General features: G+C 54.9%; 1 protein-coding gene across 1 annotated transcript; it reads right to left on the bottom strand.

The window, feature by feature from the left end:
• Nucleotides 1–1,056: 1,056 nt before the first annotated feature.
• On the bottom strand, nucleotides 1,057–13,744 carry TMEM127 (transmembrane protein 127). Its single transcript, XM_049857294.1, has 4 exons — nucleotides 13,598–13,744; nucleotides 12,637–12,926; nucleotides 4,422–4,586; nucleotides 1,057–3,704 (listed from the first exon to the last, which is right to left on the bottom strand). The coding sequence occupies exons 2-4, from the start codon at nucleotides 12,878–12,880 to the stop codon at nucleotides 3,397–3,399; spliced, it is 717 nt and encodes a 238-aa protein (XP_049713251.1). The 5' UTR covers nucleotides 12,881–12,926; nucleotides 13,598–13,744; the 3' UTR covers nucleotides 1,057–3,396.
• Between the last annotated feature and the right edge of the window lie 106 nt (nucleotides 13,745–13,850).

The raw sequence follows: 13,850 nt of genomic DNA, 5'->3' as shown, positions 1-13,850 counted from the left end.
CTACCTCATCTATTCCCCAAGATCCTCTCCTTGTTGCCCTTTAGAGCCCGTACCCTGTCGTGTGAGCTGCTGAATTACCTTGGTTCCTTGAACCCCTCTAGGCTGACGCTTTTTCAGACCATTCTTGACATCAACCATCATCACTGAATAAAGCTGGGACCCTCCCTTCCCTTCTCAAAATCCTTCCAGAGCTCCCTACTACTCCTGTGAGGACCAATGCCTTAGGTGGGCGCTCCTCACCCACCACCAGCTGTGTTTCTCCTCTTGCTATTTCCCTGCCACCTCCACGCCCACCTCATAAAGCCTTTCAGATCACTCAGGTGAAAAGCAGCCTCCCCTCCTGGCACCCACAGCACTTGCCCCAGATGTCCAGCAGACCACTTACCTCATCCTGCCTGTTCATGGAGCCAAGTGTGAGCTCTCATCTCAACTAGGCACAGGACATCCTTGGAGACGGGCCCCCCTCGCCAGGCATACTTCTCTCATAAAGCCCAAAAGTTCTTTCTACATAGCCCAAGGTGACCTCTATAAATGTCTGAAATGAGAACACACCCCCAGCTCTCAAGATGTGTACTCTTTCCAGGAATAAAAGAAAAAAAACAACACCTAAGTGGGCTGCTCCCCAAAGGGAGCCCTAAGCCTTTACCCTGACACACATTTGGGGCTCAGTGTGTGGGCTGAATGTGTGAATGAGTGTAGAGAACGCAAGAATGCCCCGGGCCTGGCATTGACCCTGTGGAGCTTTTCTGGAAGTCACACAGGAAACCTCCCCCTCACATGCCCCTCCCAGTAAGTACCATTCCCTGTGGTTTCAAAAGGAAGTGCAGTTTCTTCTGCAAGGGCTGGCCCCAAAGAGGTGTCTGTCTTCCTGTGATGCCTGGCACTCAGGAGCAGCTCTTGCCTCTGCAGCTAAGCAGGGCTGCAGAGAGAAGTGCTAGGGTCTGAAGTCAAGGACTTGGGCAGCAGTTGTCCATGGACAGTTCCTAACTGTGGGCCCTGGCTGTGGACTCTGAGGCTGTCAGGATGAGTGGGCTCAGGCAGGTGACGGCTGTGTACGGAGGAGACACGTGCAAATCCTTCCTTTCTTTTTATTAAGCACAAGCCTCGTCAATTCCCCTGTTCTCTAGGGGAAAGGCAGTAACTTTTTATTAGTTACAATCCTCATCAATTTCTCCTGCTCTCTCTGAAAAGAGAATAAACCAAATCAGGAAAACCGTGACAGAAAAATGACAGTGAGCCATTGACATTTACATTCTTATTTGTAGTTTGTTTTTTTGTTTTTTAATTATTTTCTAGAAAAAAAAAAACAAAACACAACCAGGGGAATTTATATGACAAACTATCCAAGTCAGGATGATATGGAGAAAGAGAAAGCCCAGAGGCACAGGAAGGTAATAAAAAGTGGGTTCCGAATCACGTGGAACGGCCCACAGGGTCATGTCCAAGTCCTCATGAGATGACCGGTCACTTTGGCATGCGGGTTCAGCGCCCAGTCTCCTGGCCTGCCTGCTCAGACACCCATGGTCAGAGGGAGCTGGCCACATCTCAGAAACCTGCCGATGACAAACTGGATACTTAAGAGAAGACAAGCGTAATATACTCCTTGCTTTGTGCTCTGGGGTTACACAGCGGTCTTTCTTGCTGAGGAGAAAGTCTTGGAGTGTGAGAGTCACTTGGGACGTGCTGGCACCATAGCAGTGAACTCTGGGTAGCCGCTCACTCGTGTGAGGCCATGCCTTCACCACCCTCCCAGCCTGTCTGTCCGGATGCCTGCTGTCAGTCTGGCTGAAGACAGATAGGGACACTGGAATGACAAGACAGCCCCTTTCCAGCACAGCTCGACAGTGGCATCCATTCTCCAGTCTCACTGTCTCATGGCCTCAGGGGTGGGGAGTGGCTGGGATCTGTCCCCTTCTCAGCTCAGCACTGGACACAGATTCCAAAGCCAGTAATTGACCGAGGGCAGTCTGGCCCTCTGAACTCACACAGAAAGACTCTCAAGTTTCACCCTTTTCATGTCCCAGATCTCAGGGTGGACAATCTGGTCAGACTCCGAGCCACATGTGGGTCACCAGAGTGACGGCTGGGCAAGAAAGAGCTGGTAGCACGTGGCAAGACCAGAGTACATTCGAGAAGGGGAGGGGGCATGCAGCAAGCTGTAGCCCCAGGTTACAGTCTGGGTGACGTGCTGAGCCTGAGCACACAGCCAGGTCTGCTAGTCTGACCAGGCAGCTCTGAAGCCTCAGGCGATTGGGTCCCAGTGGTGTGGTTCCCGTGTGGAGAGTGGTGGTTTTCCCCGCCACACTGTGGCCCCTGTTCCTCAACTGAAGCCAGGTTACATCTCAGTGCCATGGTCCTGAGGAGCACCATGCTGGCCAGCCAGCCAGGCCACACAGTCCTCAGCCCCTAGGGGGGGCAACGGGGCTCTAGATTCCATAGGGAAGCCCCAGGGCACTGCAGGCACTGGGGAGGGAGGGGCAGGGGAAGAGGGCTGCATTCTGCTAGGGGAGGCTCAGGAGGAACTCTCATGGGCTTGGGAGGAACTCAGGCCCAAACTATTGCAGAGCCAAAAGGAACGGGAGAAGTTTCTGGAAAATGACAACAGCCTTGTCCCTATTTTAAAAAGAGAGTAATGCTGCCGCTTGGTTTTGTTTTTTCCTTTTAAAACCATCCCCATTTTAAAGGGTGAAAGGGCTGGGAAGATTTTATCACCTTCACTCTGATCCGTGGTAGGCACCAGAGGGCCTCAGTCTCATGCCACATCCTGCTCTCCTTGCTGGGGCTCCAGCCACACAAAGCAAGGGCAGGGTGGGGACACCAACTGCCCCGCTTACCAATAGCAATTCGTTCTCCCCATAAAACAAGAACACACGTGACAGCAAGTCCAAAGACTAAAGTGCAGAGAACTCCGCAGAGTGGGTGGCCTGGTACTGGGGCACCCCGAGAAGGAAAAGGGTGGTCAGCCCAGAACTACGGCTGTGGAAGACACACTAACCCTTCTGAAGCCAGCCTGCAGTGCACAACCCCCTTTCCCTCGCACCCCGCTGACACGTCTATCTGGGACTGTGCACTGTCAGTGGTCCCGCAGGGGTTCCAGTCCCAAAGATACGATCCATGAAGGGAGAAAGCTGTATGACCATCCCTAGTTGGTAATGATTACTGAACGTGAGGGAGAGGAAGGTGCAAGTGGGGAATAGTGCATCCCACCAAATCCATGCACCCCGGCTTCAGGAGCAGGGGTAGATGAACAACCCAAAGGCAGAGTCTCTCCTGGGTAAGGCTGGGAGAAGACGCTCGGGGTGCTACCAGTGAGGTCTGCTGGGGAAAAGGAACAACTCTGGGAGTGAACGGAGCTGCAGTTGGGGGAGGAGCTGAGAAGAACCCCAGCAGCTGGCATTAGGGCGTGTAGGCCGGGGGCGGCTGGAACTGGTTGATGACCTCATACTCTGCTGGGTAGGGCTCGTTCTCCTCCATCTCAGACAGCAGCTCCAGTGCCTGCTCCTCTTCCTCTGTAGGGTAGTGGCGCAGGAGGTTGGCTGCCGTGGCCAGGATTGAGGCTCCACCAGCCCCCGCCACCAGGTAGAAGCTAACAGCAAAGGTGACGTAGACCTGGGAGCCGTGGTACTTCTTGTGCTGCTGCTGCTGGGCCAGGATGAGCTCAGAAGCCCAGTAGGAAAAGCCGATGACGGTGGCACACTGCAGGACTGGGGGACGGAGGACACCTGATGCCAGGACGCTCAAGGAGCCCCTCACAGCTCTCTCCCCAACTCCCCTTCTTAGAGAACCTCCCTGGCCCCAGACCACGAGGTGGACCTGTCTTGTAGGACACCTGGGATTGGGGACAGATGCCTTACCCCACCTGGGTCAGATTCTCTCTTAGGAATTTACAATTGGGATACTGAATTACTGAGGCTGCTGGATGCTGCTGTGGACTTGAGAGGAACAGATATTGCAGCAGTTTGGAAGCTGGAGTTGACACCACTACCAGTCAGACAGACCAGCAGGCCCAGATAGGCAGGTCTGCAGAGCACAGAGGGGTGCGGGGGGGAGGGGGGAGAACCTGCTGAGGCAGTGCGCTCTGGGACACGCAGGGAAACGCCTTGACTCTTTCCTGCTGGCTGTAGGGCCCATGCACCCACTTGAGCTTGAAATCCAGTTTTTAGACAGCCATGAATTCCTTATGGTATTCTAACAATATTACCTCTCTACAGCTGGGCTGAGTGGGTTTGGGGTCCTGGCGAGTGGACATGTGCTCACTGAAGCGAGCTGCCAATGCACCCAGATGCCGTGAAAAGCTAGAGCTGAAGTAAGCACCTGGAACAGTGTCTGCTCATAGAAACCCCAGTGCCCACCTGCAACTCCATGCAGCATGCGCCCGCCCTACACCAGTTCCTTCCCCACTGTGGGCAGCCGTGAGTTACCTGTGAGGATGTGGGCAAAGGCATAGCGACGGGTGATCTTCAGGGCTGGGTGCTTGGGCCCAAAGACATCCAGAAGGAAGGCAGACAGGCTGCACAGGATCCCCAGGAAGCAGAAGGCTGCAATGACTCGCAGAAGCAGCACTGTCTGGGGATTCATGCAGAAGTCTGTAGGGGGAGAACCACAACTTCAGGGCCACCAACTACCCAGGAAGGGGTTTGTCCCCCCTCCTCCACAGCCCCGGGTATCTGGGGAGCACTGGAGGAAGCTGTCTTAGCTCCTGCTCTGGGGATTCATACAGAAATCTGTGCAGGGAGAACCAAACCTTCCGGGTCACCAACTCCCCGGGGAGCACTGGAGGAGGCTGTCTTAGCTTCTGCTCTGGGGATTCATGCAGAAGTCTGTGCAGGGAGAACCAAACCTTCCAGGTCACCAACTACCCGGGGAGCACTGGAGGAGGCTGTCTTAGCTCCTGCTCCCAGCTGGCCTTCAGAGGAGGTGGGACAACCTCCCCATCAGCAGCCAGGAGCCCTGGGCCACTGGTCCCACACACCTCAAGCCCTCTTCTCTTTCCAACAAGGTTCACTGAGGTGTAGGAGTCTACTTTGTGGCTGCCACGCTCTCCTAGCCCTTTTTAAAGACCCTGAAAATTAACCAGGCATCCTAACTCATTCTGCTCAAGCAAGCTTTGGACTGGGAGGAAAAGCCCATTGACTTCGGAGCTAAGACAAACAGAAAGGCTAAGCCCCAAGGTCGGTTACTGTTGAGTCTCCATTCAGTCACGGGACAGTGGATTTTATGTCACAATTTGGCTAGGCTTATAGAGTCTAGTTCTTTGGTCAAACTGGAGTCTAGATGTTGCTATGAAGTTTTTACATGTGACGACAGCAGTTGGCCTTAAGAGAAGCAGATCCCCTTCCATAATGTCGGTGGGCGTCTCCTAAGACACACGTTCTCTCCTTACTGGTCTGTGTCTCTAAAGAACCCTGACCAAGTCACTCATTCATTCCCTTTTTGTTCTAAGAAGTAGGAGCAATTTACAGAAATGTGTAACTACAAAGGAGTACTAAACTAATCACAAAAGATGGTAGACTGCACTTCCACATTTATTTTTGCTCCCTCCCCGAACCCTACTAAAACCACAGAATTTTTTTTTAATTTATAAAAACAACTCTACCGACTGTATTTGGCAAGTGCGTAAAGATATAATAATGCACAATGTATAATTCTTCAAAGAGCTGCAGGTGTACACGAAGCAATAGTACACTATAGCCTTGGTTCGTATACTAAAGTGTGCATATAATCTTTCAGTAACAAAAATAAAAGGAAAAAAAAAAAGGTTACTATCGAGTCAATTCCAACTCATAGTGATACTATCAGACAGTGCAGAACTTCCCCACAGGGTTTCCAAGGTGGTCATCTTCACAGAAGCAGACGACCACATCGTTCTCCTGTTGAACAGCTGGTGGGTTCAAATCAACCACCATTTGGTTAGCAGCCAAGTGCTACACCACTGCTCCACCAGGGCTTCTTATAATCTCCTGCAGGGCTTGTTAAAACAGTTTCCGGTTTCTTCCCCGGGAGTTTCTGATTCAGTAGGTCTGAGGTGGACCCATGAATTTAGATGTCCCAGAAAACGCTGACGCTGCTATCTCAAGGACCACTGTTGAGAACCATTAGGCTGTAAGGTTAAGCACTGGATATGCAATACCAGCCCATTTTTTAAAGGCGCTAGAGACAAATGGAGCCCTGGAGACAACAGTGGTTAAGAGAGCAGCTGCTAACCAAAATGTCATCAGTCTGGGGCAGTTCTACTCTCTCCAACATTATCTTATGCATATCCCTCCTCTCAACCCAACACCTGGGCTTTTTCATCTTTTATTTATTTATTTATTTTTTAACTTTTATTGTAAAACCACAGTTTGTTTTTTTTTTTTTTTTTAAAGGCATAAACCCATGCAAGGAGAGGAAGGGCAAAACAAAATTCTGGGAACTGGAAAAGCAAAGGGGGAAGTTGGACTGACTCAGCACACCCGATAACTGAAGTGCAGGCCAGCAGTGGTAAAAACTAAGAGGCAACCAGATTCACACTACAGAAGCTCAAAAAGCTCAGAAATGGACAGCACCAAGTAACTTCCAAGATGAGGGCAAAGCCACTGAGGGGTGCACACTCTACCAAAATGATGGGGTAAACCAAAGAAAAGGAAGATGTGGAAACAGGAGACCCGGTGTTCACAGAGTTCCCAGCATCATGATGGAAGGAGGACGTGCACCAGGCACCGAGAACCCTATTTCCTTCCAACACTTTAATACCAATATGATTTTTTTTTTTACATTTCAACTAGGCAAACATTGTCAATCCTTCGATAGCAACGCAAAGTTGCATGGCTGCCAGAGGTACACAGAGAGAATAAAGGCTGATCCAAAAAGAAACCAGACTGTGACGTTTTCTAAGCCTTAATACAAGTAGGAAACGGGCCTTAATTTCCTCCTTATTCCAGTCATTGACAGTCTCTTCCTCATTTAGGCCGTGGGTCACCAAATGATTTGTGCCAATTCAGAGAGGACTGGCAAGACTCAGGCCTTAGGCCCCTTACCCAAATCTTGATCTCAGGCTGAAAGGCTATAGGTGGTGGTTATGGGCCCTTGTGAGCATCAGATTCATCTGGGGTGCTGGCTGTAAGCACAAGCCCAAGCCCCTAGAAATTCTGAGCTACCGGTCTGGAGCAGGCCCAGGAATCCAGATTTTAAAAACAGCCCAGAGAACTCCCAAACAGGTGGCCCAAGCCCTACACTCCAGAAACGCTGGTCTAGGACCTCAGAGTGAGGTGGGCTGAGGAAAGCAGCCTGGGGAAGGGACCTGAACCCAACAAAGCAGAGTCAAACCATCAGAAGCCAGCCTCCCACATTGGAGAACCAGCCCAGATACAAGAGGCCCCAGACCTCTGACACCGAACACACCCTGCTTCACAGTCAGACTTCACCAGGAGACGCTGGTGGGGCCCAGACAAGACACCTGTGCCTTGGTCCAGCTTCAGGTCACACACCAAGCTGCCCTTAGAGCCATCTGTCACGCTCCCATCTGCAGACCATCTGCCCACGCGTCCAGCCTAGAGGATCGCCTACTGCCAAGAGGCTTGTCTGTAAATTAGCCCTGCCAGCGACCACGGCCAGTCTTCCCTTAAATCCAGCCCTGCACGGCCTGAGAAAATGTCGTGGGCTGGTAAAGAGTCTAGAAACCCACCAAGCCTCGTTGAAACAAAAGCTCCAGGAGACAGGGTCTTTGGAATATTGTTGAAAAGTTCTCTGAGATAGTGCTCCTTGAGGTCCACGTGGCAGGGCAGGGCGGGAGTGCAAACCTTCTTCTAGTGCCTCCAAGAATAACCCGGCAGAGACAGAGCTCAGGGCTTAGGTCACGTGCCGTCCTGCCTGCGGCAACAAGCATCACCGAGGGCCGCTTTAATCGTGTTTCTGAAAAACTCACTAAGCTTTAATTTAACAACTAGTTTTAACTGAAAAAGCACTACATGAGGAATCGATAGCAGCTGGTTTGGCCTTTTGTCTTAAAAATCCTGGCGGCATTCTGTTTCTGAGGTTAGGTGTTAGCACCAGGATGCTCGTTTGATGCGTATGTGTGTTACGCTCACTTCTGTGCGTGTTATGGAGTCCCTGGCGGTACAGACGGTTACTAACCAAAAGGTTTGCAGTTTGAAACCACCCAGAAGCACCTTGGAAGAAAGGCCTGGTGGTCTGCTTCCAAAGGACCACAGACAGGGAAACTCTAGGGCACAGCTCTACTCTGACACGTACGGGGTCGCCAGGAGTCGAAATCCGCTCACCTGCAACTGGTTTGCGTTTTGGCATGTGCGTTATGTCTCACAATCAATAAAGGAGACATGCACATGGTGAAAAAACCCGAGAGGACATTCCTCCCCTTCTAGCTGCCCGACCGCCCCTCCCCACAGGCAAACCTGCGAGCAGCGTCCAGCACCTCCTCCTGGGGCGGCCTTTGCCTGCAGGTCAGTCAGATGCTGACTTCGCCTTCGCTACCCTCAGGGGCCTCTGGGCACAGCCCCGGCCAGGGGGCGGAGCCTCTAGAGGTTAGGCCACCTCCTCCAGGCCACACAGTGCACAGCCAGACTGTCCTGCCCCGGGCTGCTCGGAACCGCCCAGCGCAGAGTTAGCCAACGGGGAGAATCAAATTAGAATGAGGGGTCCAAAGCTCAGGAATGCTGTCGGAGCCACGAGCTCACTAAGGGGACAGCTGGAAGCAGGGAATCTCTTTCAGGGAGAAGGTCCGGGGAGCCACGAGCTCACTAAGGGGACAGCTGGAAGCAGGCAATCTCTTTCAGGGAGAAGGTCCGGGTCGTTAAGCAGTTAAAAGTGCTCCTACTGGGACGACAGTACCAGAGGCTTGCAAAGGGGCTTCTGCGCTGTCAGAGCCTGGCCCTGGGGAGCAGGGTGGGCCGCCAGCAGAAGGCACGAGGCCTACCAGGGACTGTGTGTAACCCTGAGCAGGTTACTCAGCTTCCCTCGGCCCGTTCCCTCACCTTCCATCAACTACAGGGAGCTCGAGGAGGAGCAGTGGAGGGCCCACAGCGAGGGAGCAGACTGTCAGCTCTGCGCTGAGACCAGGGCCGCTTTCAGCTGGCCCCAGCAGCACCACTTCTGGCATTCCTGCCTTTCTTAGACCGAGACTTCCTCAGCCACACGTCTGCCAACACGGGCCAGGGGAGCCCGCTCAAACCAGACTACGCAGCTGCCCCACCAGGGTGAGAACGTGGTAGAGGAGGCTTGTTCCAACCTGACAGCCTTCCTCCGGAGCCCTGGTGGTACACTGGTTAAAGCGCTCGATTGCTAACCAAAAGGTCTGCAATTCGAACCCACCAGCCGCTCCATGGGAGGAAGATGTGACAGCCCATTTTCGTAAAGATTACACAGCCTTGGAAACTCTGTGGGGCAGTTCCACTCTGTCCTACAGGGTCCCTATGAGCTGGATCCACTCGATGGCAGCGGCCTTTCTCCACTCCAAAGCTGTGAGTAAACTATCAGGTCAAATGGAGACGTCAAATGTAAACTTCCCCTGGGGTGATGCTAGCTGATACCCTGGGAGCCTGCTCTACAGCACATCGTGGGGGATCTCACAGCACACGGAAGGGACAGGCCGAGCTGTCCTAGACACACTCAGAGCCCGGCTCTCCTGTCCACAGTATCTCAACGTCTCTCTCTCCTCCCCTCCCAGACAGCAGTATGCCAGGCGGGCAATGGATGTCTGTTCCCTTGAAGAGATTACCAGACAGAGCAAAAAAACCAAAAACCCAAACCTTACATGTTATTATTTTCTTTGTGAGAGAGAAATGGCAGGTGGGGCAGGGGCCAGATTTGAAATTCAAACCAGTGGGGTCATCTGCAGCACCTCCGACCCTCCCAACGTGCTCCGGCCAGTTTATTTTGGTAAACACTGTGTGACTGTCCCCTCCAGTCATCAGGGAAGGCAGTGGCTGCTGTAATAGGATCCCCAGGAACTGACTTTGCCCGAGGTCACTGGTGAGTCACCCCTGGGCCAGGTCTGTTTTGAAGGCCCTGGGCTCTTCCTGCCTCCTGTCCACTGCTCTAACTCCACCCAACCCAACCACGCTGAGCCAGGAAGGCTGAGGTGGCTTCCCACTAGTTCCACCGCGCCCCAGCCCCCCCATCTCATCTCTTCTCCCTCTCTCCTCACCACAGTCCCTGTGAGCTAGAGGCACTTCCTGATGAACGCAGGGAATGTCCACCTGCCCCAATCCCTCCCAGCACCCGCTGGTCCTCTGACTTAACCTCTCCCACTGAGACTTGTTCAGCTTCCAGACAGGCTTGACACAGGAGTCCACCAGGGCCCTTTACTGCCTGGCCAGGCCACCACCACAGTTGCCAATGGTCCTAGATGAGCTGCCTTGGGAGACAGGCCTGCTGGACCTGGAAGTGCTGGCTGCATCAGTCACCACCTTCAGGCACACGGGCCCTCCCTGGAAGCCACCTGATCATCTGGTAGCTTGTTGCCAATTACCATTCACCTGACTCCACATCCCAAACTTCCTCATTCTCCACATATGCCTCCTGAGGCTGCTGGCAGTGCTGCCCTCTGCTAGCCACACGTGACAGGCAGAAAGGGGTCTGGGCTCAGAAGGCATGATTACTGAGGCTCCCCCAGCTTTGGGCCCCTAGAGGTCCAAGGATATCTCTGGACCTGGGCCCAAGGGAGCAGAAGAACTCAGGACGGAATCTTTTGAGCTGGCCTGCGTTTGCTAAAGCCCACAAGGCCCCAAGAGTAACAGCTGGGGGACTAGAATGAGGGAATGATAAGCCTTGGGCAGCTCTGGCTGAAGGACAGAGAAACCTGTGAGGCCCTGAAGTGTGGTGGAAAGCGTATGGGCTTTGGAGTCTGACGCCACTTAGTCGTGGGCCCTTAGGTAAGTTACCTAATCTCCCTAAGCCAGGGTCCTGTGCGAAGTGGGGGTGACGATCAGATCAAACCAAACCCACTGCCATTTCGACTCACGGCGATCCTCTAGGACAGAGTAGAATTGTCCCACAGGGTTTCTAAGGCTGTAATCTTTATGGAAGCAGACTGCCACCTCTTTCTCTTACGGAGCAGCTAGTGAGTTTGAACCTCCAACCTTTTGGTCATCAGCTGAGTGCTTAACCACTGCACCACCAGGATTCCTTGGGATGATAACCAAACCAAAAAAACCCATTGCCATCGAGTCAGTACTTACTAAACAAAGACGTTGCTTAGGATAAGCCAAAAACAGGCATAGAGAGTGCTCAGCAGTGCCCGGCACTCAAACACAGGGCTGAGAAATATACAGCAGTGCTCCACCACCTGCCAGCCCTCCCTGCTCCCCGTCACCTGACAGGGTCTGTTCCCACTCTGGAAGCATCCTCTCTGTGCTCCTCAGCCCTGCTCCCTCCTGAGATGGGGCATACCCTAGATTTCTATACCCTTAGGGTCAGTACAGGGTATCATGTATCCAAAGGCCCAACCCCTCAAAAAAAACCCAAACCCACTGCTGTCGAATGCATTCCAACTCATGGTTGCGTGCGTGTTACAGAATAGAACTACTCCATAGGGTTTTATCGGCTATAATCTTTATAGAAACAGACTGCTAGGCCTTTCTTCTGTGACGTTGCTGGGTGCGTTCCAACCTCTAGGTTAAGAGTCAAGTGAAAACCGTTTGCGCCAGCCAGGAACCTGTCCAAAGGCCGACTGGGTACCAAAAAACCAACAGGTTCGAGAAAAGAGAAAGGAGAAGCAATCACAGGCCTTCTGGCTCCTCACCTTCTTCTGTGAGAGCACCACTCCCGACTCTCCCGTTAGCTGGCATCTAGAGTATCCAGACAGCAGTGACCAAGGAGCGGCCACCTCTCCCGTTAGCCGGCACCTAGAGTGTCCAGACAGAAGTGTCCAAGAAGCGGACACCTCTCCCGTTAGCCGGCACCTAGAGTGTCCAGACAGCAGTGGCCAAGGAGCGGCGACCTCTCCAGTTAGCCAGCACCTAGAGTGTCCAGACAGCAGTGGCCAAGGAGCGACCACCCCTCCTGTTAGCCAGCACCTATAGTGTCCAGACAGCAATGGCCAAGGAACAGCCACAAGCAGGAAGAACCTATCCATGGGGAAGGATGTAGGCCCTGACCTTCCCCTGTGTCCAGGAAAGAGAACAGCCCCTTTTTCCTTTCCTCTGCCTACCTCCCAGGAGGCATGACTTACCTCACGCACACTTGTAATGGTTCTACCAGCCAAATTCCAACTGTCTTAGGGAGAGAGGCAATGTAGCTGACTGCTAGTTAAATGCCAGACTCTCTTGTTCTCTAATAAAAATGCACTCAAAACTCTAAAATATCTTCTAAGTTTTTGTCATATTAAAAGCCTCCTGCTCTCTCCGTTGATCCGCCTGCTCCAAAGAAGCCTTCCTGTATCCCGCAGGTTCCGTAGAAGGCGGCAGCTAATCGGGACGCCTAGCACCTTTATCTTTTCTCCGTGTACAGCGCCCTTCCTCTGGCAGAATCCTAAAACAGCAGCGGTCCGGATTAGCATGGCGCCAAGAGTGGGTGCTTGGCGAATAACCTTAGAATTAGCGAAAGGCCGGACCCCAAACAGAGTAACCTGATGAGCACGAACCCCAGGCCCAGCGCCCGCCCCGCTGTCCCCGCTTGCTCCCCGGCACGCAGCGCCCTCACCTTTCAGGAGGTCGGGGTGCACGTAGCCCAGCACGTCGGAGACCCCCAGCTCCTGGCGGGAACAGGTGCCGCCGTGGATGTGCAGCCAGGCGGGCTCGGCGAGGGCGGTGCACAGCGCCGTGATGGACAGGGCGCCCGGCAGGGCCGAGGCCAGGCTCCGCTCCGGCTGCTTGGGCAGAGCGCTGCCTCCCGGGCTCCGCCGCCGCCGCCCGCCGGGCAGCCCTGCGCCTCCGGGGGCGTACATGCCCGGGGCCGCCCGCCGCCGCTCCGGGTTGCTGCTCGGTGTCTGCCTGTCGCGGGAGACGGTGCAGGGCCGTCAGCCGACGTCGGGGGGCGGGGACGGGAGGACTCGGGGGGCGATGGGGAGGCCGAGGGACTCGGGGTGCGGACGGGAGCCGAGGGACTCGGGGTGTGGGGACAAGAGGACTCGGGGGGGTGCGGACGGGAGCCGAGGGACTCGGGGTGCGGGGACGGGAGGACTCGGGGTGCGGACGGGAGCCGAGGGACTCGGGGTGCGGGGACGGGAGGACTCCGGGTGCGGACGGGAGCCGAGGGACTCGGGGTGCGGGGACGGGAGGACTCGGGGTGCGGACGGGAGCCGAGGGACTCGGGGTGCGGGGACAAGAGGACTCGGGTGGCGATGGGGAGGCTGAGGGACTCGGGGTGCGGGGACAAGAGGACTCAGGGGGCGGGGACGGGAGCCGAGGGACTCGGGGGGCGGGGAGCGGGTCCCCGAGATGGGGCTGCTGGGGAGGAGGCCGGTGGGGTCCGGACAGACAGGGAGGAGGGGCCGAGGGCCGAGGATCGGCTGCCGGTGAGGAGACCCGAACCCCGGTTCTAGGCCGGGGGGTTCCGAGGTGCGGAGGCCCCGCCGGGCCGCAGAGATCGGGGACTGGGAGATGCGCTCCCGAGGTGCGACCTGCGCCGAGAGGACCCTGCCCCCGCCGGCCCCGTTCCTCACCGGTCGGCAGGCCTCAGGGCCGGGATGGCGCCGCTCCGCCGGGTCAAGGGCTCCTCAGCTGCCCGGGGCCGACAGATCCCAGGCCCTGATCCCGCAACGCCCGGACCGACCCGGGGCCGACCCACTTCCGGCTTCCTTCTCCTCCGCCCCCACCCCGGCTCCCCGCCCGGCTCCCCGTACACGTCATACGCCCGGCGCTCCGCCGGCTCCCTGCGCAAGACCTCACGGGACTGGTAGTTCAGCGGAGTTCTTC

This window comes from Elephas maximus, chromosome 17, assembly GCF_024166365.1.
Source record: "Elephas maximus indicus isolate mEleMax1 chromosome 17, mEleMax1 primary haplotype, whole genome shotgun sequence".
NCBI lineage: Eukaryota > Metazoa > Chordata > Mammalia > Proboscidea > Elephantidae > Elephas > Elephas maximus.
The sequence above is the reverse complement of the archived record's forward strand: the minus strand, read 5'-3'. Positions and strand labels throughout refer to the sequence as shown.

Coding starts and splice junctions, on each gene's coding strand:
- TMEM127 (XM_049857294.1), bottom strand. CDS start 12,880: ATGTACGCCCCCGGAGGCGCAGGGCTGCCCGGCGGGCGGCGGCGGCGG. Junction 4,587..12,636: donor GCACCCCGACCTCCTGAAAG/GTGAGGGCGCTG, acceptor CTCCCCCTACAG/ACTTCTGCATGAATCCCCAG. Junction 3,705..4,421: donor CTTTGCCCACATCCTCACAG/GTAACTCACGGC, acceptor TCCGTCCCCCAG/TCCTGCAGTGTGCCACCGTC.